We start from the raw sequence: 26,789 nt of genomic DNA on the forward strand, positions 1-26,789 counted from the left end.
ATGGTTCAGCTAATGGTATTGTTGTGATATCACAGCCCCTCAGGTATGATCGTATTGCAATTGAATTGGGTTGCTGTGCTACTACAGGCCCTCACCTTGTGTTATTATTAGGTCCTCACCTAATATTGTGATATTTCTAACCTGTAATGGTATTATAATGGTAGGAGGCGTGTGTGAACGCCTGCAGCAGGTAGGCCTTGTTCTGGAAGGTGTAGCTGATTTTCCTCTCAAAGTTCTCAAAGCCGGAGATGAGGTGGTTGAGGGTGCGCTCTGCGTCCGGGTGGTCGAACATGCAGCGGGGCGGGATCTTCAGCCAGCCATATTGGAGGTCAAGGTTCGCTACCTCTGTGACTCCGCCCTCCTCCCTCAGAGTCCGACTCTCCACCGGTAACACCTGTTTGATACATTGATAGAGAAAGATTTTATTATTGAACTACAAAGGGTAATTTTCCAGAAGAAAAATGGTGTGCTTGCATCAGCTGCTCAAAAGTATTTGTATTGTAGTGGAAGAACTTCCTCTCCACCTGTAATACCTGTTTTGATCCGTTGACATTGTTATTGGAATATAAAGTCACAATCATTGAAAAATTATCACGGTTTTCGATTTCAATATATATATTTTTTTTTACATTAAACGCGTTATGAAATAATGACGTTACAATGATTTTGTAGCTTTTTAAATGGAAATTCCAAAGCAAAAAAACTGAAAAAATATTCCATTGACTCTTTCAGGTCCACATTGGGTAGCCATCAACACAAAAATAGGAAATTACTATGAAATAATAAGTACATATATATATATATATATATATATATATATATATACATACATATATATATATATATATATATACACACATAGTACCAGTCAAAAGTTTGGACACACCTACTCATTCAAGGGTTTTTCTTTATTTGACTATTTTCTACATTGTAGAATAATAGTGAAGACATCAAAACTATGAAATAACAGATATGGAATCATAAAGTAACCAAAAAAGTGTTAATCAAATCAAAATATATTTAATATTTCAGATTCCTCAAAATAGCCATCCTTTGCCTTGATGACAAGCACACTCTCGACATTCTCTCAACCAGCTTTATGAGGAATGCTTTTCCAACAGTCTTGAATGAGTTCCCACATATGTTGAGCACTTGTTGGCTGCATTTCCTTCACTCTGCGGCCCAACTCATCCCAAACCATCTCAATTGGGTTGAGGTCAGGTGATTGTGGAGGCCAGGTCATCTGATGCAGCACTCCATCACTCTCCTTCTTGGTCAAATAGCCATTACACACCCTGGTGGTGTGTTTGGGGTCATTGTCCTGTTGAAAAACAAATGATAATCCCACAAAGCGCACACCAGATGGGATAGCGTATCGCTGCAGAATGCTGTGGTAGCCATGCTTGTTAAGTGTGCCTTGAATTCTAAATAAATCACTGACAGTGTCACCAGCAAAGCACACCATCACCCCTCTTCCTCCATGCTTCATGGTGGGAACTACACATGCAGAGATCATCAGGTCACCTACTCTATCTCACAAAGATACGGTGGTTGGAACCAAAAATCTCAAATTTGGACTCATCAGACCAAGGACAGATTTCCACCGGTCTAATGTTCATTGCTTGTCTAAAGCATTTATTTGGGCTGCAATTTCTGAGGCACACCTGTTAATTGAAATGCATTCCAGGTGACTACCTCATGAAGCTGGTTGAGAGAATGCCAAGAGTGTGCAAAGCTGTCATCAAAGCAAAGGGTGGCTAATTTGAAGAATCTCAAATATAAAATATATTTAGATTTGTTTAACACTTCTTTGGTTACTACGTGATTCCATATGTGCTATTTCATAGTTTTGATGTATGTCTTCACTATTATTCTATAATGTAGAAAATGGTAAAAATAAAGAAAAACCCTGGAATGAGTAGGGGTGTCCAAATGTTTGACTGGTACTGTATATACACATAAATCCACTACATAAACAAAAGTATGTGGACACCCCTTCAAATTAGTGGATTCGGCTATTTTAGCCACACCCTTTGCTGACAGGTGTACAAAATCGAGCACACAGCCATGCGATCTCCATAGACAAACATTAGCAGTAGAATGGCCTTACTGAAGAGCTCAGTGACTTTCAACATGGCACCGTCATAGGATGCCATCTTTCCAACAAGTCAGTTTGACAAATTTCTGCCCTGCTAGAGCTGCCCCGATCAACTGTAAGTGCTGTTATTGTGAAGTGGAAATGTCTAGGAGCAACACCGGCTCAGCCACGAAGTAGTGGGCCACACAAGCTCACAGAACGGAAACGCCGTGTGCTGAAGTGTGTAAAAATAGTCTGTCCTCGGTTGCAACACTCACTACCAAGTTCCAAACTGCCTCTGGAAGCAACGTCAGCACAATAACTGTTCGTCGGGAGCTTCATGAAATGTGTTTCTATGGCCAAGCAGCTGCACACAAGCCTAAGATCACCATGTGCAATGCTAAGCATCGGCTGGAGTGGTGTAAAGCTCGTCGCCATTGGACTCTGGAGCAGTGGAAACGCCTTCTCTGGAGTGATGAATCACGATTCACTATCTGGCAGAATCTGGGTTTGGCGGATGCCAGCAGAACGCTACCTGCCCGAATGCATTGTCTGGGGATGCTTTTCATGGTTCGTGCTAGGCCCCTTAGATCCGGTGAAGGGAAATTTTAACGCTACAGCATACAATGACATTCTAGACAATTCTGTGCTTCCAACTTTGTGGCAACAGTTTGGGGAAGGCCCTTTCCTGTTTCAGTATGACAATGCCCCCGTGCACATTACGAGGTCCATACAGAAATGGTTTGTCGTGAGCGGTGTGGAAGAACTTGACTGGCCTGCACATAGCCCTGACCTTAACCCCACCGAACACATTTAGGATAAATTGGAACGCAGACTGCGAGCCAGGCCTAATCGCCCAACATCAGTGCCCGACCTCACTAATGCTCTTGTGGCTGAATGGAAGCAAGTCCCCGCAGCAATGTTCCAACACCTAGTAGAAAGCCTTCCCAGAAGAGTGGAGGCTGTTATAGCAGCAAAGGGGGGACCAACTCCATATTAATGTCCATGATTTTGGAATGAGATGTTCGACGAGCAGGTGTCCACATACTTTGGGTAATGTAGTGTATCTATGTGGCAATATGAGAATGTGTATGACAAGTGTAACATGGAATGTTTGTATTATGTAGAGTGTGTAATGTACAGTGTCTATTTTGTATCCAGCAGTACTGTGTGTATAAGACAATTTACTCCTTGGGGACATGAAAGTTCATTCTAGATAGAGGTGGTGTATATACCTTGAGTCCCAGTGAGCAGAGGAACATCTGAGCAGCCCTCTCCCCACAGCTGGTGAGGTAGCAGCCCAGCAGTGCCTCTATACAGTCAGCGATGCTCTTGTCAGCGATGCACTGCTCCGTGTGCAGGTCGTAGGAGATGGACTGTTTTGCCAGCTCCACCCCACAGTTCTCCTCAGACGGGTTCCAGAAACCCACCACGAAATCATCCTCCTCCCCCGCCTTGCTGGGGTCCAAGTAACACATGGCGTCCCACGAGCTAATAATAATGCATAATAATTTAATGGATTTATATTGCACGTATCCACCTAGCCCTGCGATAGACTAGCATCTTGTCCAGGGGGTTTACTTGTACATCAAAGCTGCCTCAAGCTACAGAAACAGGAAATCGGCTCCTGCCCTATGGGCCATTCTGGTTCAGACAAGGCTTAATGACTTCGTAATTGATTGTATAAATATAGCGCTTTTCCACCTTGGTGCTCAGGTTCCACTTTACATAGTATTGGGGTGGGGGACTCACCTGTAGTCAAACTCATCTACTGAGCCACCACCGCCAGGCTCCGAGAGGTAGTCGGGGGTGGGGACCGGGCCAGGTTTCTTGGGGGGTTTCCACACCCCAAAGCTGGGCTCGGCTGCAGGGGAGGAGGAGTGGACGGAGGGGCTGGGGCCAGGGTCCGGGGTGGCGAGGGCAGCGGGGAAGGTCCTGAGGGAGATCTTCTTGCCGAAGGCACCGGAGCCCATGAGCATGTTGTCGATGAACTTAATGTGCTCCTGGTGTAGGGATGAGTTAGAGCAATGTTGATGGGGGGCATCTGTATTATCTTTTTTAAATGTAAGTTGTGTTTTCCATAGCTGGACAGACAAATTATTTTAAATAAACTAGATTGTGTTTTGATTCAGCTTTTTTCCGCTGTAATAGATAAGTAAGCATGTGTCTAGTATGCATTCATACCTCTTACTATATTTGGCCAAGAGAACTTAAGATTTATTAGTAAAAAATATGTTTTTATCACCACTAACCATCACCTTGCCTAATCAATTCTGAAAAACGTAAATATGTCCCAAATGGCACCCTATTCCCTATTAGTAGTGCACTTCCTTTGACCAGAGCCACATGGGCCCTGGTCAAAAGTAGTGCACTATATAGGGAATAGGGTGCCATTTGGGACAGACTCCTTGTGCTGAACTCCTCCCTACCTGGTAGTACTCCAGGTCGTCCTCGATGTTGACTTCTTCTTTAGACTCCTTCCACATCAGATTTTCATCCTCCTCCAGCAACTCCTCCTCGAGCTCCACCTCATCCTCACAGAACTCCTTTCCAGCACTACCGTTGTCCAGGGGGTCCTCTTTGGTCTGAAAGAAGGAGTGAGGAAGGAAGGAGGGAGAGGGAGAGAGGAGGGAAAGATGAGGGAGTAAGTGCGAGGATGGCGAGAGAGAAACAACGAAAGGAAGAGGGTAGAAGAATAGCGAGAATGGGAGACAGAAAAAGTGGATGGATTACTATGTGGATTGTATTAATGTCTTATTACCCAACGTCTCTTTAATCCAGTGGTGCCTCCAGGCCTGTAGTTGACTCCTGAAGCCGTGGTCAAGCCCCACAGTGGGATTTACACAGATTATAGTCTCAGAGTTTCACTCTCACCACAGCATTAGGTCAGCTAAGAGGGCTTTGGATGTGAGAGGGGAGGCAGGCCTATCCAACTCAATGACTCATAGGCCTAATGCAATTCAATATCTGACAAGCTGCGTCCTGAATGTTACATTAATAATCATTAATAACCCATAAAGTTGACCGTGTGGGAAATTCTCTAATGCATATTCATTAAATGCTAATGGCACTGACATCTAATTTTGTCAGAATACAGCCAGGCCTTGACACTGAAAATTACATTGCCCCGAGCACATTATGCACACACGGTACACCACACAGTGTTACGCATACACTCTCCACTTTCTCTCTCGCACACACACGACGAGCACACACATGGTAAGTAAATGCAGACTTGCCAGCCTAACAAAATTCAACACTGTGGTTGACCTCATATACCTCAGACACACACACCTCCCGAACAGCCCAGGAAGAGTCTCCAGCTATACCCAAGTTTCCCTAACAACCCCTTATCACCCTGTACCGTTTACTACCCTGCTGTTCTCATACTAATTCATGCTACATTTTTCTTATTTTATATTTAGCATTCATTTGGATAATGTATAAGAATGTCTACATGTTCACTAAGAGAGAGAACGCTACTATAACAAGAGATCATTCATGTACTGTTTATAAAGCTTACCCATGTGCATTTATTGACAATCTCCTTCGGTATCATATGGAGGAAACACTATCAGTTGAAGTATACCAGTAAGGTGAAAGCCTGCCCTCTGGTGGTCTAATGAATAACAGAGCATCACGTACCTCATCCTCATCCCATTTGTCTTCGCTGCTCTCGTCCACGTTGACCACGTAGCCAGGGGGCAGCCAGTTGACCGGCGGATCAAATATGGACACTACCATCCTGCTTGGAAGACCTTTCTTCTTCCCCAGACGATACAAGTTACAGTTGCTCACCTGTTAAGACAGAAAATAATTCACTTCACACCATCACACACATAGATCATATCCGTACTTTCTTAAAATACATGAAACATGAGAAAATTATGGGCATATGTGTCAATAACAAAAAACAAACTCTCTTACAGCAAATAGGCAAACACAAAGCATTCCATTGACAAACATTCCATTCAGACATTCAACCCTATTCCCTATATAGCGCACTACTTTTGACGATATGCGGGCCATGGTCAAAAGTAGTGCACTATAAAGGGTGCCATTTTGGACGCAGAGGCAAACTCCATTCCCCCCAACCCGCTGCCAGACTCACCTTCTTGCTCCTCATGTAGGAGAGTCGTCCCTCGTGTGCGTCGGGGTAAGTACAGAACAGGTAGGTGGTGATGGCGTGCTTCAAGAACGAGTCTCCCAGCATCTCCAGACGCTCCAGGTTGAAGCCATCGCTGGCGTTGGATAGGGTCAGGGCCTGCAGAAATGTAAAAAAAAAAGGATTCAATTGAAACCTATAAGTGAGTGCTTGCCTTTTTCATTTTTTGAAGTAATACATTTTTTGTTCAGGTAGGGGACCAGTTACATTAATCGGTTAGTCTATTCAGAGCATCCGAATTGATTCAAAAACGTGGGAATCGAACATCGAAAACAACACATTTAACTGATATTTTGAATTGCTGGACATATTCATTAGTTAAAACAATCAAAACTTCAATTAAGTAATCAATTAATCGACCTAAGAACTGACTATGAACAACTTGTGTTGAACCCCTACCTGAAGGATAAGCCCCGGGTTGGGCCCCAGGATCTTGGGGCAGGGACCAGGTGTGTCCCCCCCTGTGGAACTGGTCTCCTGGGTCTTTGAGTAGTCAGGTAAAAGTGCTGTGGTTGTGATGGGAGCGGTGCCTTTGGGCCACGTCACTGTTACTGGGCTGCAGGAGTCTGAGGTAGCTTGATTCACGTGTGGTCCATCGCCCTCACGGAGCTCTGTGGTCCCCCCTGGTTTACATTCATCGCTAGGCTGTGGGGGTCGAGGCTGGGTCCAGGGCTGAGGTTGGGTCCGGGGCTGAGGCTGGGTTAGATTCTGGTTCTCTGTGCTTGGAGAGAGCTGCACAGGAAGAACTGAGGTAGTGGATTGTGTTGTCATTGTTGTTGATACTTCTTCGCTCTCCAGTGGCGAACCAGGGCCAGCCGGGAGGAACTGGCAGCTATCACATCCGTCATGAAGGTGTGTGTGGTCGCCGTTCTCACTGTTGTCTTTGGCGACGGCAGCAGTGCCGTTAGTGAGGGTATTGGTGCAGGAGGCAGAGTCTGGCTGCTGGGGCTCCTCCTCCTCTGGCCTGTCAGCTTCTGGGTGTTTGCTGACATCACCCCTCTCAGGCTGGGAGGAGACATGACAGTCACTACAGGGTTGCTGAGCAACAGCAGGGTCAGGGGCTGCAGTCTGGTTGTGATGTTTACAGTTCTCATCAGCGCTATCCTCTTCCTCCTCCTCATCATCATATTCATACTCTTCCTCATCACGCGGACAGATGAAAGACTTGCTGTCGATGGATTTCTTCCATCCAAAGTCCAGGTTTGGATACCTATAAAGACAGAGTGAGATGTTGGAGAGTAGGGTGTTATTAAACAGCCAGTCATTAAATCAATTATTAAAAGGGATAGTTTTTCAAAATGTCATCAAATTCATCAAAGCAAAATGTATCAGATGTACCTGAAGTCAGGGGGCAGGGTCTGGGCTCCAACTCCAGCGTCGCTGGCTGTCTGGGCCCTCAGCTCCTCAGCTGTGAGGAGGCAGTGGAGGCGGTACAGTATGCTGGGGAGACACACAGCCTTCCGCCACAGAGAGGCTGGGATGGGGTGGATGGCACACAGCTCTGGGACCAGGATCTGGAAGGGCAGAGGTGAGGGGAAGAAAAAGAGAAAGAAAATTCGACATCCTTCCAGATGTTTGTAGGCTAGGGCCAGAAATAAAGTAGATACTGGGATGAGGTGGATGGCACACAGCACTGTGACCAAGTTGTGGAGGGGAGGAAACATATTTCTAGAAGTAGGAGAAGATAGTTCTCCAACATACTCTAATCTAGATTCTAGACCAGGGATCAAATCAAATATTATCTGTCACATACGCCGAATACAACAGGTGTAGACCTTACAGTGAAATGCTTACTTACAAGCACTTAACCAACCAGCTGTTTAAAGAAAAATTAAATACAATAAAAAAGAAAAGAGAAAAATAAATAATTAAAGAGCAACAATACAATAACAGTAGCGAAGCTATATAAAGGGGGTACCGGTACAGAGTCAATGTGCGGGGGCATCGGTTAGTCGAGGTAATTAAGGTATTATGTACATGTAAGTAGAGGTAAAGTGACTATGCATAGATAATAAACAGAGTAGCAGCAGTGTAAAAATGGGGGTGGGGGTGGGGGTATGGGTGGGGTCAATGCAAATAGTCCGGGTAGCCATTTGATTAGCTGTTCAGGAGACTTATGGCTTGGGGGTAGAAGCTGTTAAGAAGCATTTTGGACCTGGACTTGGCGCTCCGGTACTGCTTGCCGTAAGGTAGCAGAGAGAACAGTTTATGACTAGAGTGGCTGGAGTCTTTGGCAATTCTTAGGGCCTTCCTCTGACACCGCCTGGTATAGAGGTCCTGGATGGCAGGAAGCTTGACCCCAGTGATGTACTGGGCCGTACATACTACCTTCTGTCAGGATGCACTCGATGGTGCAGCTGTAGAACTTTGAAGATCTGAGGACACATGCCAAATCTTTTCAGGCTCTTGAGGGGGAATTGGGCACGTGTTGTCGTGCCCTCTTCACGACTGTCTTGGCGTGTTTGGACCATGATAGTTTGTTGGTGATGTGGACACCAAGGAACTTGAAGCTCTCAACCTGCTCCACTACAGCTCCGTCGATGAGAATGGGGACATGCTTGGCCCTCCTTTTCCTGTCGTCCACGATCATCTCCTTTGTCTTGATCACGTTGAGGGACAAGTTGTTATCCTGGCACCACACTGCCAGCTCTCTGACCTCCTCACTATAAGCTGTCTCATCATTGTCAGTGATCAGGCCTACCACTGTTGTGTCGTAGGAAAACTTAATGATGGTGTTGGAGTCGTGCTTGGCCATGCAGTCGTGGGTGAACAGGGAGTACAGGAGGGGACTGAGCACGCACCCCTGAGGGGTCCCCGTGTTGAGGATCAGCGTGGCAGATGTGTTGTTACCTACCCCTTACCTCCTGGGGGCTGACTGTCAAGAAGTCCAGGATCCAGGAGGTGTTTAGTCACAAGGTCCTTACCTTAGTGATAAGCTTTCAGGGCACTATGGTTTTGAACGTTGAGCTGTAGTCAATGAATAGCATTCTCACGTAGGTGTTCCTTTTGTCCAGGTGGGAAAGGGCAGTGTGGAGTACAATAGAGATTGCGTCATCTGTGGATCTGTTGGGGCGGTATGCAAATTCGAGTAGGTCTAGGGTTTCTGTGATAATGGTGTTGATGTGAGCCATGACCAGCCTTTCAAAGCACTTCATGGCTACCGAAGTGAGTGCTATGGGTCGGTAGTCATTTAGGCAAGTTACCTTGGTGTTCTTGGGCACAGGGACTATGGTGGTTTGCTTGAAACATGTTGGTACTACAGACTCAGTCAGGGACAGGTTGAAAATATTAGTGAAGACACTTGCAAGTTGGTCAGCGCATACTCAGAGTACACGTCCTGGTAATCGTCTAGCCCTGCGGCCTTGTAAATGTAGACTTGTTTAAAAGGTCTTGTTCACATCAGCTAGGGAGAGCGTGAACACACAGTTGTCCAGAACAGCTGGTGATCTCATGCATGCTTCAGTGTTGCTTGCCTTGAAGTGAGCATAGAAGTCATTTAGCTCGTCTGGTAGGCTTGTGTCACCGTGCAGCTCGCGGCTGTGCTTCCCTTTGTAGTCCGAAATAGTTTACAAAATCCGACGAGCGTCAGAGTCGGTGTAGTACAATTCAATCTTAGTCCTATATTGACGCTTCGCCAGTTTGATGGTTCGTCGAAGGGCATGGCGGGATTTCTTATAAGCGTTTGGGTTAGAATCCCGCTCCTTGAAAGCGGCAGCACTGGTTGGGCTTCCATGGCTTCTGGTTGGGATATGTACGTACGGTTACTGTGGGGATGTCGTCATCGATGCACTTATTGATGAAGCCAGTGACTGATGTGGTGTACTCCTCAATGCCATTGGAAGAATCCCGGAACATATTCCAGTCTGTGCTAGCAAAATTGTCTTGCAGCTTAGCATCTGCGTCATCTGACCACTTCCGTATTGCGCGAGTCTCTGGTGCTTCCTTCTTTAGAGTTCTCTTGTAAGCAAGAAACAGGAGGATAGAGTTATGGTCAAATTTGCCAAATGGAGGGCGAGGGAGAGCTTTCTAGGCATCTCTGCGTGTGGAGTAAAGGTGGTCTAGAGTTTTGCACATATGACATGCTTGAAGAAATTAGGTAAACAGATTTAAGTTTCCCTGCATTAAAGTCCCCGGCCACTAGGAGCATTTTCTTGTTTCCTTATGGCCATATACAGCTCGTTGAGTGCGGTCTTAGTGCCAGCAAAGGTTTGTGGTGGTAAATAGCTACAAAAAATATAGATGAAAACTCTCTTGGTAAATAGTGTGGTATACAGCTTATTATGAGATACTTTACCTGAGGCGATTCAAAACCTTGAGACTTCCTTAATATTAGATTTCCTGCACCAGCTGTTATTTACAAATAGACACAGACCACAACCCCTTGTCTTACCGGAAGCAGCTGTTCTATCTTGCCGATGCACAGAAAACCAAACCAGCTGTACGTTATCCATGTCGTCATTCAGCCACAACTCGGTGAAACATAAAGATATTACAGTTATTAAACGTCCCGTTCGTAGGTTAGTCTTGATCGGAGCTCATCCACTTGATTATCCAATGATTGCACATTGGCTAAATAGTACTGATGGAAGAGGCGGATTACCCACTCGCCTACAGTACCAGTCAAAAGTTTGGACACACCTACTCATTCAAGCGTTTTTCTTTATTTTGACTATTTTCTACATTATAGAATAATAGTTTAAGACATCAAAACTATGAAATAACACATGGAATCATGTAATAACCAAAAAAGTGTTAAACAAATCTAAATATATTCTATATTTGAGTTTCTTCAAAGTAGCCACCCTTTGCCTTGATGACAGCTTTCCACACTCTTGTCATTCTCTCTACCACCTTCAATGCTTTTCCAACAGTCTTGAATGAGTTCCCACATATGCTGAGCACTTGTTGGCTGCTTTTCCTTCACTCTTTGGCAAAAACATAATAATTTGAAACCTTGCATACATTTGTATACGATCATATATTATGCGTGGGAATACTTTGAACAGATTTTACTCAAAAATGTTACTCATTTGCAGCTGATTTGCTGATGTTTTTAGTCTTTTACGTCCAACAATTAAAAAAATGAAAGAAAAAAATGTTTATTTGCTCAGAAAACATGGGGGGCCAAATACAATCACCAGCGGGCCAAATTCGGCCCACGGACCGCCAGTTGGGGAACCCTGTTTTAAACCATCTTCAGAGTTAGTCTTCATCTCTAAATATGGTGGAAGGTGGATCCATGGCTTTGTATGTAGACTAGATTACCTGTTTGTTCTGTAGACTCTCCCACTTGGCCTTCCTCTTCTCTGTACTGCTGAGGGGCAGTGCTTTCCCCTTCTGGTTTAGGTGGCGAGGGGTTAAGAGGTTCAGTCTGCAGGCAGAGGTCAGAACTGGATGAGTTACACAGTAGTTCAGATACAGTAACCTTCATGGGTGTAAAGGTACAGATAAAGTGTTCTCCCCATATCTTTCTATTTTGATGGTGCTCCCCCCACCATCCGTGGAGGTCTGAGAGACCTCATAAGGGCATCCTTATGATGATGGAGATGAATAAGATACATTTTCCTCTCTCTCCCTCCTTCCTCCCCCTCTCCCTCCCCATCTCCTTCACCTCTCCTCTCTCTCACCGTGAGGAGGTGTGGTCGACATCCAATAGTGGCTGGTTTACATTGGATAGGTCCAGGTTGTACTTGGTTTTGTAGTACTCAGCAAAAGTCTCATACTCCGGCGACGGGAACTTGCTAAGTGGTGTGAGGTCTGTGTAAACGTCAGCCACGTAGAAACGGTGAGGCTGGTCAAAGTTACGATACCTGAGAGAGGGAGAGAGACAGGGATTAGAGGTCAAGGGTTGGCATAAATGGAACAGTGAAGATATACACTTAGTGTAAAAAAAACATGAAGGACACATTCCTAATATCCGGTTGAACGAGAAATGTTTTTTGTGCGTATGGAGCATTTCTGGGATCTTTTATTTCAGCTCATGAAACATGGGACCAACACCTTACATGTTGCTTTTATAATTTTGTTCAGTGTATAATCTTATGGCTCATATCAAATTAATTGTATGCTGTTTAAATCAAGTCTCTTCCCTATGGACCCTGGTCAAAAGAAGTGCACTATATACAGGGAGCTATTTGGCTCCTCAGTCAGGGAGGGGTGAAGCAAGCAGCGTAAGGTGAAGCAAGGTGAAGCAAGCAGTGTACCGTGGAATGATGACAGCGTCTTGGTAGTCTTCCAGTTTGAAGGTGAAGGGGTTCTGCTTGGTGTACAGGGTGGTAGGAATGCCAGTACGAGCCTCAGACTTCTCTATGTCCTCCATGAATTTAAAGTCCAAATCTAGAGTGATGGAATCCTCAACTGGAAGTAGAGAAAATGTAAACAATGGAAGTTTACATGGTGAATGAATACTTTCAGACATTGTTAATTAGCTGATTTGACACTAGGGTTGGGTGGTATACCGTATTTACACCATATCCCAGGGTATTTCGAAACACCCTCAGTATGATTTTCCAATACCGCTTTAAAAAAAAAAAAAAAAGTCAGAAGTTTACATACACTTATGTTGGAGTCATTAAAACTTGTTTTTCAACCACTACACACATTTCTTGTTAACAAACTATAGTTTTTGCAAGTCGGTTAGGACCTCTACTTTGTGCATGACACAAGTAATTTTTCCAACAATTGTTTACAGACAGATTGTTTCACTTAATCTGACCCACTGTATCAGAAGTTTACATATACTAAGTTGACTGTGCCTTTAACGTCTTATGGCTGCAGGGGCAGTATTGAGTAGCTTGGATGAAAGGTGCACTGAGGTGCCCAGAGTAAACGGCCTGCTCCTCAGTCATAGTTGCTAATATTTGCATATTATTATTAGTATTGGATAGAAAACACTCTGAAGTTTCTAAAACTGTTTGAATTATGTCTGTGAGTATAACAGAACTCATATGGCAGGCAAAAACCTGAGAAGTTCCTCTTCGGATTTTTTCTGAGGGTGGCAGATTATCAACCATGCTCTCATTGAAATTACAGCGAGATATTGATGAGTTTTCACTTCCTACGGCTTCCACTAGATGTCAACAGTCAATAGAACTTTGTCTGATGACTCTAATGTGAAGGGGGGCCGAAGGAGACAGGAATTAGTCACCACTGCCACGAGCTGACCATGCTTTGACCACGCGCGTTCACGTGATAGGCAGCTCCGTTCCATCGCTCAACTGAAGTCAATCTAATTCTCCGGTTGGAACGTTATTCAAGATGTATGTTAACAACATTCTAAAGATTGATTCAGTACATCGTTTGACATGTTTCTACTGACTGTTATGGAACTTTTGGACATTTCGTCACGTTATAGTGGACGCGCTTTGTGACTTTGGAATTGTTTACCAAACGCGCTAACCAAAGTAGCTAATTGGACATAAATAACGGACATTATCGAACAAATCAAGCATTTATTGTGGACCTGGGATTCCTAGGACTGCATTCTGATTAAGTTCATCAAAGGTAAGGAAACATTTATCATGTATTTTCTGGTTTCTGTTGACTCCAACATGGCGGCTAATTTGGCTATTGTTCTGAGCGCCGTCTCAGATTATTACATGGTTTGCTTTTTCCGTAAAGTTTTTTTGAAATCTGACACAGCGGTTGCATTAAGGAGAGGTATATCTATAATTCCATGTGTATAACTTGTATTATCATCTACATTTATGATGAGTATTTCTGTTGAAACGATGTATCTATGCAAAATCACTTTTTTTGGAACTAGTGAATGTAACGCGCCAATGTAAACTCCGATTTTTTCATATAAATATGAACTTTATCAAACAAAACATGCATGTATTGTGTAACATGAAGTCCTATGAGTGTCATCTGATGAAGATCATCAAAGGTTAGTGATTAATTTTATCTCTATTTCTACTTTTTGTGACTGCTATATTTCGCTGGAAAAATGGCTGTGCTTATTGTGGTTTGGTGGTGACCTAACATCATCGTTTGTAGTGCTTTCGCTGAAAAGCATATTTGAAATCGGACACTTTGGTGGGATTAACAACAAGATTACCTTTAAAATGATATAAGACACATGTATGTTTGAGGAATTTTAATTATGAGATTTCTGTTGTTTGAATTTGGCGCCCTGCACTTTCACTGGCTGTTGTCATATCGATCCCGTTAGCGGGATTGCAGCCATAAGAAGTTTTAAACAGCTTGGAAAATTCCAAAAATTGTAGACCTCCACAAGTCTGGTTCATCCTTGGGAGCAATTTCCAAACGCCTGAAGGTACCACGTTCATCACGTTCAAGTATAAACACCAAGGGTGTCACGCCCTGACCTTAGAGAGCAGTTTTATTTCTCTATTTGGTTAGGTCAGGGTGTGATTTGGGGTGGGCATTCTATGTTGTCTATTTCTTTGTTTTTGGCCGAGTATGGTTCCCAATCAGAGGCAGCTGTCTATCGTTGTCTCTGATTGGGAATCATACTTAGGCAGCCCTTTTTCCCACTTGCTGTTGTGGAATCTTGTTTTTGTTAGTTGCTGGTTTAGCGCTACATTACTTTACGTGTCGTTTATCTTTCTTGTTTTTTTGGTGTTCGTTTATATAAATTCATATGTACGCCTACCACGCTGCACCTTGGTCTCATTCCGACGACAGCCGTAACAATGGGACCATGGAGCAGTCATACCGCTCAGGAAGAAGACGCGTTCTGTCTCCTAGAGATGAACGTACTTTGGTGCGAAAAGTGCAAATCAATCCCAAAATAACAGCAAAGGACCTTGTGAAGATGCTGGAGGAAACAGTTACAAAGTATCTATATCAACAGTAAAACGTGTCCTATATCGACATAACCTGAAAGGCCACTCAGCAAGGAAGAAGCCACTGCTCCAAAACCGGCATTAAAAAGCCAGACTACGGTTTGCAACTGCACATGGAGACAAAAATGTCACTTTTTGGAGAAATGTCCTCTGGTCTGATGAAACCAAAATAGAACTGTTTGGCCATAATGACCATCGTTACGTTTGGAGGAAAAAGGGGCCGAAGAACATCTTGCAAGCCGAAGAACACCATCCCAACCGTGAAACACGGGGGTTGCAGCATCATGTTTTGGGGGTGCTTTGCTGCAGGAGGGACTTGTGCACTTCACAAAATAGATGGCATCATGAGGTAGGGAAATTATGTGGATATATTGAAGCAAAATCTCAAGACATCCGTCAGGAAGTTAATGCTTGGTTGTGAATGGGTCTTCCAAATGGACAATGACCCCAAGCATACTTCCAAAGTTGTGGCAAAATGGCTTAAGGACAACAAAGTCAAGGCGTTGGAGTGGCCATCACAAAGCCCTGAACTCAATCCCATAGAAAATTTGTGGGCAGAACTGAAAAAGCATGTGCGAGCAAGGAGGCCTACAAACTCAGTTACACCAGCTGTCAGGAGGAATGGGCCACAATTCACCCAACTTATTGTGGGAAGCTTGTGGAAGGCTACCCGAAACGTTTGACCCAAGTTAAACAATTTAAAGGCAATGCTATCAAATACTAATTGAGTGTATGTAAACTTGACCCAATGGAAATGTGATGGAAAAAAATAAAAGCTGAAATAAATCATTCTCTCTACTATTATTCTGAAATTTCACATTCTTAAAATAAAGTGGTGATCCAAACTGACCTAAAACAGGGAATTTCTACTAGAATTAAATGTCAGGAATTGTGAAAATCTGAGTTTAAATGTATTTGTCTAAGGTATATGTAAACTTCCGACTTCAACTGTAAATACATGCAGTCAACTTGTGCACTAGGTAATATATAAAGCAGATCGCATTAATACATTTGCCTGTTAGATTATCTTTCACTATGAAGCTTACCAGTAATAATTTCCCAAAACAGCTGCTTGAGACAGTCAGCTTTGTTTGTTTAGAAGCACAATGAGCAAAATGGGAGCATCGTGAGGTGAATCACTCCTGCAGCGTAACTTAAGTGAGGTGATCAAGTTGCACTTCTATGAATTTCAATAATAATGTTTGCCAGCTATAGATTTTATAATTATTAAGGTAACTATCTAAAATGTGGCAAATAAATTCTCTCCAGATGTGTTTTGCTAACTTGCTAACATTAGCTTGTGTAACAGCAGCAGAGACAATTCCCTCCTGGATTAAGATCCCTCCTGTCTAAGATTTATTTTGTGTGTGCTGCAAACTGCATTTTGAGATACTTGCGTAACTTTATGAGCTGAGCTGTCTGTCTCAGAAGTAAAGTATTGCATTTGCTAGATAGCACTTACCTAGCATCTGCTATGGGGATTCCTTAGTACTTGTTAGAATTTTGTTAGCATTCTGGTAAATTACGTTTTATGGGCTTTTTTCACATTTTAAAATACATTTCGCCCCTTGTGTGCACTACTGGTAATACCGTTAATCCCGGGAAGACAGAGTATGAAAATGTGTACACCGCCCAACTCTATTTGACACAGTACGCATCCCTATGTGCCCTGCTCAAAATGAGTGCACTATAAAAGGGAATAGAGTGCCATTTGGTACCCACCCATAGGCTTACTAATGGAGTAAGGCCTACAGTATGTGCGCAACGTTGGGCTCTCACTCACCAACATTGAGCGGTAGCACACAGCAGACTAACTCACCAACATTGAGAGGTAGAACGCAGTAGGCTGAGTCGGCCTGCGTGGGTTTGAACTCCAAAGCAGGTTTCTCCAGGCGGAGGATGTGAGAGAAGATGTACTGGTGTAATCTAGTGATCAGGTCCAGCTGGATAGCACTCAGGGTGAACCCTGCCTTCTGGAGCTCGATGGAGATGGTCACCTCACCAGACCGTGTGTAAACAGGAAAATGGGGAATCTGTGGAGAGGGATGAGGGGGTTAGGTGAGTTTCAATGTACACTTAATAAAGGCCATACTAACTTTGGAAAATCAAGTGGGCCCTGCTGTCCAGCTGTTGCTTCCTAGAAAAATATGTTCTCGATCAGTTTCAATAGAAATTGTTAATGTTTGCATCCCTAAATATTGCTTTGAGGACCTGCCCGGAAACAATGAAAAGGGAAACTGAGATAGGTGTGTTCCTTACCCGAGGTATAGGTTTGGCGGTCAGGATGCCGAAGCACCTGGTAGTGTCTTCTGGAGGGTAGAGCTTCCTGCGGCGGAAGTTGAGCTCATCAGGCAGAGGGGTGGTGAGGACCATGCCGACCACATACAGGTAGGAAGACTGCTGCGGTACAGGGTAACTGTCCCGAAGACACTCCGGTATCTGGGGTGAAAACAGCATTGGATTGGTGAAAACGAGTTTCCACCCTCATTTTTACACCAGTGAATTGTGTTTACATCCATGGGGGAGGTAATGAACGAGTGAACACTTCTGTGTGAAGAGAATCAGACAGTAGCCAAGGAGAGGAAGCAGTTCCACACCATTTAAATGAGAGGCACCATACAGTGGCTTGCGAAAGTATTCCCCCCTTGGCATTTTTCCTATTTTGTTGCCTTACAGCCTGGAATTAAAATAGATTTTTTGAGGGGTTTGTATCATTTGATTTACACAACATGCCTACCACTGTGAAGATACAAAATATTTCTTATTGTGAAACAAACAAGAAATAAGACCAAAAAAATTTAAACTTGAGCGTGCATAACTATTCACCCCCTCAAAGTCAATACTTTGTCGAGCCACCTTTTGCAGCAATTACAGCTGCAAGTCTCTTGGGGTATGTCTCTATAAGCTTGGCACATCAAGCCACTGGGATTTTTGCCCATTCTTCAAGGCAAAACTGCTCCAGCTCAAGTTGGATGGGTTCCGCTGGTGTACAGCAATCTTTAAGTCATACCACAGATTCTCAATTGGATTGTGGTAATGGGCTTCAATTAGGCCATTCCAAGATATTTAAATGTTTCCCCTTAAACCACTCGAGTGTTGCTTTAGCAGTATGCTTAGGGTCATTGTCCTGCTGGAAGGTGAACCGCCGTCCCAGTCTCAAATCTCTGGAAGACTGAAACAGGTTTCCTTGTATTTAGCGCCATCTATCATTCCTTCAATTCTGACCAGTTTCCCAGTCCCTGCCGATGAAAAACATCCCCACAGCATGATGCTGCTACCACCATGCTTCACTGTGGGGATGTTGTTCTCGGGGTGAGGAGAGGTGTTGGGTTTGCGCCAGACATAGCGTTTTCCTTGATGGCGAAAAAGCTCAATTTTAGTCTCATCTGACCAGAGTACCTTCTTACATATGTTTGGGGAGTCTCCCACATGCCTTTGGGCGAACACTAAACATGTTTTCTTATTTCTTTCTGGACACTCTTCCGTAAAGCCCAGCTCCGTGGAGTGTACAGCTTAAAGTGGTCCTATTGACAGATACTCCAATCTCCATTGTGGAGCTTTGCAGCTCCTTCAGGGTTATCTTTGGTCTCTTTGTTGCCTCTCTGATTAATCCCCTCCTTGCCTGGTCCGTGAGTTTTGGTGGGCGGCCCTCTCTTGGCAGGTTTGTTGTGGTGCCATATTCTTTCCATTTTTTAATAATGGATTTAATGGTGCTCCGTGGGATGTTCAAAGTTTCTGATATTTTTTTATAACCCAACCCTGATCTGTACTTCTCCACAACTTTGTCCCTGACTTGTTTGGAGAGCTCCTTGGTCTTGATGGTGGCGCTTGCTTGGTGGTGCCCCTTGCCTAATGGTGTTGCAGACTCTATGGCCTTTCAGAATATATATACTGTATATATACTGTGTATATATACTGAGATCATGTGACACTTAGATTGCACACAGGCAGACTTTATTTAACTAATTATGTGACTTCTGAAGGTAATTAGTTGCACCAGATCTTATTTAGGGGCTTCATAGCAAAGGGGGTGAATAGATATGCACGCACCACTTTTCAGCTTTTAATTTTTTTGAATTTTTATAAATAAGTTCTTTTTTTCATTTCACTTCACCAATTTTGACTATTTTGTGTATGTCCATTACATGAAATCCAAATAAAAATCTATTTAAATTACAGGTTGTAATGCAACAAAATAGGAAAAACGCCAAGGGGGATGAATACTTTTGCAAGGCACTGTATCAGCAATGGAAAACAGCCCCAGTAAAAAGTACTGCACTACAGTATACACAGAGTACACAAAACATTAAGGACACTTGCTCTTTCCATGACATAGACTGACCAAGTGAATGCTATGATCCCTTATTGATGTCACCTGTTAAATACATTTCAATCAGTGTAGATGAAGGGGAGGAGACAGGTTAAAGAAGGATTTTTAAGCCTTGAGACATGGATGTATGTATGTGTATGTGTGCCATTCAGAGGATGCCTTTGAAAGGGGCATGGTAAAGGGTGCCAAGCGCTGCTGGGTTTTACAGGCTCAACAGTTTCCTATGTGTATCAAGATCTTCTCATTTATTTAACCTTTATTTAACTACGCAAGTCAGCTAAGAACAAATTGTTATTTACAATGACTGCCTACACCTGCCAAACCCGCACGACGCTGGGCCAATTGTGCACCGCCCTATGGGGCTCCCAATCACGGCCGGTTGTGATACAGAATGGTCCACCACCCAAAGGACATCCAGCCAACTTGACACAACTGTGGGAAGCACTGGAGTCAACATGGGCCAGCATCCCTGTGGAACGCATTTGACACCTTGTAGAGTCCATGCCCGATGAATTGAGGCTGTTCTGAGGGCAAAAGGGGGTACAACTCAATATTAGGAAGGTGTTCAGTGTATTGAGAATAGGGTTCCATTTGGGATGCATTAGTGATGAGTACTCACAGCTTTAGGGTAGCACTGCCTCCTCTTGGTGGATCCTGGCCTGCCTGGAACACTGGTCTCCTCCTCATCATGGAGATCCAGCTCCTCCTCATACTTCACTGTCTCCTTCCCCACAGGCATCAAGTGGTCATCTAACTCACCTGGGGGAGGGAGGGAGAGAGAGATTTACCTACTATTTACCTACTGGCAAAATGAAGTTAAATATGTCACAGCAGTTAATACCAGGTTCCCCTCTTCTCACACCACACAGAGAACCCCCCACCCCAGCAAATTCAATTACATTCCCCACAAGCTTGAAGAGAGAGCGAGGGAGATTTGAGGGAGGAAGAAAGAAAGAGAGATGGGGAGGGAGAGATACAATCTGGGACTAGCTGCAGTGAGCTAGTCTGGGTACCAGTCTGTTTAGCTATCATTCCACTCCGGTCATGCTAAACATGGCATAATCTTTGGCATAATGACACAGAGTACAAGTAGTAGAATGTTAGCTAAACAGACTGGTACCCAGGCTAGCAGTGAGCACTACAAGAATAATATTCTACCAATCAAATAGCTGCATTTTATTTACCTTTTTTGTGAAGCTTTTCACAACAAAGCAGTGCTACTGCTTTCTCTGCCAGTCTTGCACAGTTCATTGTCGGCCCCTGCAGTGACAAAACAAAGTGTACATTTGTCTCAAAGACATCCATTATACACACCATTAGTTGAATCTTGACGTCCCGAATAGAAACAGTGGGTGCTACACAATGCTGGTGGATGAGGTGAATTTCCTGCTTACTATGTAGCCTACTACAGCCCTTTGAGCACCTGGAAGCACTGTATAATTATGTGTGTCTCAAAAGGCACCTTTTTCCCTATATAATGCACTACACTTGATCAGAGCTGGAATATATAGGGAATAGGGTGCCATTTGGGATGCAAACCTATAAATCCAATCAATGACGAAAGCCTGCAGACTCACGGCGACGGGCACCCGTAGAGGGGAGTTGATGGGCAGGTAGAGGGTTGACTGGTAGCGCCCATCCTGAAGCTCCTTGGTCTTACACTTGGGTGCCAGGTGGGTAAACGGGTCACTGGGCAGACGGGCACAGTATCTGGGGCAGCCATGGGGGAGAGGGACATTAGCACGCCAGACCACCAACAGCAAAATGAAAACAAGAACCAACAAAAATGTAATCTTCAAATCCAATTTAGCAACATCGCCTGCTTATAATTATAGTATTTTGAGACAACTTATTTTGTTCTCAGTGAATTTAGTCTTGTTGCCACAAAGCGCCCTTTCTAGAACCCTTTTTAGATTTTTCACAGAAGCAAAGCAGTCCCCATTTCCTCTTACCTGTTGATGTGTCCGATGGCCGTGTTGATGGTGACGCGGGGCCCTGCGTCCTCAGAGCGGAGCACGTAGGGAGGCAGGATGTTGTCATCATCCAGCTCCTGTTCCACCTCAAACTCACCGACCCCAGCTGCCTTGGAACACTTATTCCTCAGAATCTGGAGAGATCAAGAGAAGATCTAGAGTCATCAGTATTAGGGTTGTCACAATACTAGTAGAGAAACACAGAAACACTTTTTACATCAGGGATCCCATTTTCCTCTTCTCAAACGTACACGTCAAACTCCCCTTGACATCAAAACTTGATTTACGTGAAAGGTTTACTTCCACAATTAAGCAGCATTCACCAATGACCTCGCATATCATTCAAGGATGGCCCTTGTGGACAGGCTCTGAAAACCAGTGTTCCCCAAACAGACACACCAATCAATTGAACATAATTGAGTGGATTATGGTGAAACCATAATCAGCAAAAACAGGAAGATAACTTAGGCTTAGTCCCAAATGGCACCCTATTCCCTATATACAGTTGAAGTTGGAAGTTTACATACACCTTAGACAAAAACATTTAAACTCTGTTTTCACAATTCCCGACATTTAATCCTAGTAAAAATTCCCTGTCTTAGGTCAGTTAGGATCACCACTTTATTTTAAGAATGTGAAATGTCAGAATAATAGTAGAGAATTATTTATTTCAGCTTGTATTTCTTTCATCACATTCCCAGTGGGTCAGAAGTTTACATACACCCAATTAGGATTTGGTAGCATTGCCTGTAAATTGTTTAACTTGGATCAAACATTTCGGGTAGCCTTCCACAAGTTTCCCACAATAAGTTGGGTGAATTTTGGCCCATTCCTCCTGACAGAGCTGGTGTAACTGAGTCAGGTGTGTAGGCCTCCTTGCTCTCACACGCTTTTTCAGTTCTGCCCACAAATGTTCTATGGGATTGAGGTCAGGGCTTTGTGATGGCCACTCCAATACCTTGACTTTGTTGTCCTTAAGCCATTTTGACACAATTTTGGAAGCTTGGGGTCATTGTCCATTTGGAAGAGCCATTTGAGACCAAACTTTAACTTCCTGACTGACTGAAGTCTTGAGATCTTGCTTCAATGCATCCACATAATTTTCTTACCTCATGATGCCATCTATTTTCTGAAGTGCACCAGTCCCTTCTGCAGCAAAGCACCCCCACAACATGATGCTGCCACCCCCGTGCTTCACGGTTGGGATGGTGTTCTTCGGCTTGCAAGCCTCCCCCTTTTTCCTCCAAACATAACGATGGTCATTATGGCCAAACAGTTCTATTTTGGTTTCATCAGACCAGAGGACATTTCTCCAAAAAGTACGATCTTTGTCCCCATGTGCAGTTGCAAACCGTAGTCTGGCTTTTTGATGGCGGTTTTGGAGCAGTGGCTTCTTCCTTGCTGAGCGGCCTTTCAGGTTATGTCGATATAGGACTCGTTTTACTGTGGATATAGATACTTTTGTACCTGTTTCCTCCAGCATCTTCACAAGGTCCTTTGCTGTTGTTCTGGGATTGATTTGCACTTTTCGCACGAAAGTACATTCATCTCTAGGAGACAGACCGCGTCTCCTTCCTGAGCGGTATGACGGCTGCATGGTCCCATGGTGTTTATACTTAAGTACTATTGTTTGTACAGATGAACGTGGTACCTTCAGGCATTTGGAAATTGCTCCCCAGGATGAACCAGACTTGTGAAGGTCGACAATTTGTTTTTCTGAGGTCTTGGCTGAGGTCTTTCTTTTGATTTTCACATGATGTCAAGCAAAGAGGCACCAAATTTGAAGGTAGGCCTTGTCTGGAATTTTCCAAGCTGTTTAAAGGCACAGTCAACTTAGTGTATGTAAAATTCTGACCCACTGGAATTGGGATACTGTGAATTATAAGTGAAATAACCTGTCTGTATTCAATTGTTGGAAAAAATTACTTGTGTCATGCACAATGTAGATGTCCTAACCGACTTGCCAAAACTAAAGTTTGTTAACAAGAAATTTGTGGAGTGGTTGAAAAGCGAGTTTTAATGACCTAACCTAAGTGTATGTAAACTTCCGACTTCCACTGCAGATGCATACTTAGACAACAATCTCTGAGAATCCCTGTGTTCCTCAGACAGACACACACATTGAGGACAGGCTCTGAAAACCACACCTTCTCTATGGCCTTGTAGGTCTTTAGGTCATCCTCGAAGGTCTTGGTCCTCTCACTGTCAGCCAGCATGATGTAGTTGGATACAGGAGCTCTGGCTCGGCCTTTAGACTGAACGTAGGACCTGCAGTCGAGTCAAGTCAACATTTATTTAAAGTGCATTTAACAGGGGTCACAACACACTTTACATGATTAAAAAAGAAGAACAAAACAATGTAGAAAAGCGAGGGGAAGAGTAATAATATCAACAACAATATAAAATAGCACAATGGGCAGGAAGCAACAAGGAAGTGGATAGACAAGCAGTGCTGTACCTGTACTCAGTGGGCAGGTCGAACCGCACCACCAGGTTACATTTGGGAATATCCACTCCTTCCTCCACGATGCTGGTCGCTATGAGCAGGTTGGTCTCGTGGGCTCGGAACTTACGCAGAACCTGAGGGATGATGATGTAAGGTAGTTAGGCGTGGATGGATGGAAAAATGGGTGGATGGATGGATGGACATACAAATGTAGGGGTAGGTCAATTTCGATGTATCTACATAGGATGATGTCCGAAAATACAAAATGGCGTCAATCGGTTCTTACCTCTTCCTGCTTCCTGAATTCCACCTCCATCTGTTTGTTGCGTGGCTGGTTCTTGCCGATGCTGTGGCCGGTGATGAAGTTACTGCTGATGTAGGCCAGCTCTGTGTCCTGCTTCCCGGCCTCTTTTATCAGCCTGACACAAAGAGGGACAATAATCATGGAAATGGTATTAAGACAACCTAAATCCTCCCAAAATAAGATATTATTATTATTTTCTTCCTATATGGTGACAAGTCCTTTTGAGCAGTGTAAAATGAAGAATCTAAGTAGACAAGGTAGCAGAGGCATCACACATTTGAACCAAAATGGCATTGAACCCCAGAATTGTACCGGTTGAGGACGACGGCAGTGTAGCGCCTATCCACGAAGATGATCCCACACAGAATGTTGGTGAATGGCGAGGGGAAGATAGCCTCAGGCTTCTCCTTCACCTCCTCATCCTCGTCTTCATCCTCTGAGTCACTCCACGATACGTAGTTGTCCTCGTTGCGGTTGTTGTACCACTCCACGCTCTCAAACTGCTGCCTCTCGAAGGGCTTGTACTCATGGAGGATCTCTAAGAGACGGATGACCTTGGGGGTCACGAACTTTAGGTCCAAAGAAGCGGGGGAGAAGTGCTCTTCGCACAGAGCGTGGACCTAGGATACCAGTAATAAATAACTTCACTAGCCTATACCCAGAGGGGAAATTCAGCTGCCTATGTACACACACAGTAGATTGCACAGGAACACAAAATACAATTTATTTATATAGCCCTTATTACAGGAAGAGTTGTCACCAAGTGCTTTACGGAACTCAACTAAACACGAATCACAACATACACACATGGGATAATTAGTACAGTTGAAGTCAGAAGTTTACATACACTTAGGTTGGAGTCATTAAAACTTGTTTTTCAACCACTCCACAAATGTCTTGTTAACAAACTTTAGTTTTGGCAAGTCGGTTAGGACATCTACTTTGTGCATGACAAGTAATTTTTCAAACTATTGTTTACAGACAGATTATTTCACTTATAATTCACTGTATCACAATTCCAGTGGGTCAGAAGTTTACATGCACTAAGTTGACTGTGCCTTTAAACATCTTGGAAAATTCCAGAAAATTATGTAATGGCTTTAGAAGCTTCTGATAGGTTAATTGACATCGTTTGAGTCAATTGGAGGTGTACCTGTGGATGTATTTCAAGGTCTACCTTCAAACTCAGTGCCTCTTTGCTTGACATCATGGGAAAATCAAAAGTCAGTCAGTCAAGACCTCAGAAAAAAAATTGTGGCCTCCACAAGTCTGTTTCATCCTTGGGAGCAATTTCCAAACGCCGGAAGGTACCACGTTCTGTACAAACAATAGTACGCAAGTATAAACACCATGGGACTACGCAGCAGTCATACCGCTCTGGAAGGAGACGCGTTGTCTCCTAGAGATGAACGTACTTTGGTGCGAAAAGTGCAAATCAATCCCAGAACAACAGCAAAGGACCTTGTGAAGATGATGGAGGACACAGGTACAAAAGTATCTATATCCACAGTAAAACGAGTCCTATATCGACATAACCTGAAAGGCTACTCAGCAAGGAAGAAGCCACTGCTCCAAAACCGCCATCAAAAAGCCAGACTACGGTTTGCAACTGCACATGGGGACAAAGATCGTACTTTTTGGAGAAATGTCCTCTGGTCTGATGAAACAAAAATAGAACTGTTTGGCCATAATGACTATCGTTACGTTTGGAAGAAAAAGGGGGAGGCTTGCAAGCCGAAGAACACCATCCCATCCGTGAAGAATAGGGGTGGCAGCATCATGTTGTGGGGGTGCTTTGCTGCAGAAGGGACTGGTGCACTTTACAAAATAGATGGCATCATGAGGTAGGAAAATTATGTGGATATATTGAAGCAACATCTCAAGACATCAGTCAGGAAGTTAATGCTTGGTCACAAATGGGTCTTCCAAATGGACAATGACCCCAAGCATACTTCCAAAGTTGTGGCAAAATGGCTTAAGGACAACAAAGTCAAGGTATTGAAGTGGCCATCACAAAGCCCTGACCTCAAACCTATAGAACATTTGTGGGCAGAACTGAAAAAGCTTGTGAGAGCAAGGAGGCCTACAAACCTGACTCAGTTACACCAGCTCTGTCAGGAGGAATGGGCCAAAATTCACCCAACTTATTGTGGGAAGCTTGTGGAAGGCTACCCGAAACGTTTGACCCAAGTTAAACAATTTAAAGGCAATGCTACCAAACACTAATTGAGTGTATGTAAACTTCTGACCCACTGGGAATGTGATGAAAGAAATACAAGCTGAAATAAATAATTATCTCTACTATTATTGTGACGTTTCACATTCTTAAAATAAAGTGGTGATCATAACTGACCTAAGACAGGAAATCTTTACTAGGATTAAATGTCAGGAATTGTGAAAAACTGAGTTTAAATGTATTTGGCTTAGGTGTATGTAATCTTCTGACTTCAACTGTATACACATACCTTACATCAAACACACAGGAGTATATAGACAGCTCACTGGACATACCTTCCTCAGGATGGTGTCAGTGAAGAGCAGGAACTTCCTGTTGATCTCTTCCTGTTCGTGTTTGATGTACTTCTGTAGCTCCCTCACCATGATACCAGCCACCTTGTCAGCACACCATGGCCCCAGCACCAAAAGCACTGCCCGGCAGTCCCTCAGCACCTGGGGAAGAGCAG

At 43.8% G+C, this 26,789-nt stretch overlaps 1 protein-coding gene across 1 annotated transcript in view; it reads right to left on the minus strand.

The window, feature by feature from the left end:
- The window catches only part of dicer1 (dicer 1, ribonuclease type III), a 46,183-nt gene that overhangs the window by 2,783 nt on the left and 16,611 nt on the right, over positions 1-26,789 (minus strand). The window contains exons 10-31 of the mRNA XM_039009814.1: positions 26,617-26,775; positions 24,418-24,725; positions 24,088-24,220; positions 23,814-23,935; positions 23,503-23,623; positions 21,335-21,489; positions 20,960-21,092; positions 20,567-20,642; positions 20,002-20,141; positions 17,312-17,491; positions 16,872-17,085; positions 12,446-12,599; positions 11,870-12,052; positions 11,508-11,613; positions 7,581-7,756; positions 6,642-7,452; positions 6,189-6,341; positions 5,723-5,875; positions 4,507-4,662; positions 3,830-4,080; positions 3,313-3,568; positions 142-394 (exon numbers count right to left, since the gene is read on the minus strand). Of these exons, the coding sequence (XP_038865742.1) occupies positions 142-394; positions 3,313-3,568; positions 3,830-4,080; positions 4,507-4,662; positions 5,723-5,875; positions 6,189-6,341; positions 6,642-7,452; positions 7,581-7,756; positions 11,508-11,613; positions 11,870-12,052; positions 12,446-12,599; positions 16,872-17,085; positions 17,312-17,491; positions 20,002-20,141; positions 20,567-20,642; positions 20,960-21,092; positions 21,335-21,489; positions 23,503-23,623; positions 23,814-23,935; positions 24,088-24,220; positions 24,418-24,725; positions 26,617-26,775 (4,393 nt within the window). The remainder of the gene's footprint in view (positions 1-141; positions 395-3,312; positions 3,569-3,829; positions 4,081-4,506; positions 4,663-5,722; positions 5,876-6,188; positions 6,342-6,641; positions 7,453-7,580; positions 7,757-11,507; positions 11,614-11,869; positions 12,053-12,445; positions 12,600-16,871; positions 17,086-17,311; positions 17,492-20,001; positions 20,142-20,566; positions 20,643-20,959; positions 21,093-21,334; positions 21,490-23,502; positions 23,624-23,813; positions 23,936-24,087; positions 24,221-24,417; positions 24,726-26,616; positions 26,776-26,789) is intronic.

This window comes from Salvelinus namaycush, chromosome 15, assembly GCF_016432855.1.
Source record: "Salvelinus namaycush isolate Seneca chromosome 15, SaNama_1.0, whole genome shotgun sequence".
In the NCBI taxonomy this organism is placed as follows: Eukaryota; Metazoa; Chordata; class Actinopteri; order Salmoniformes; family Salmonidae; genus Salvelinus; species Salvelinus namaycush.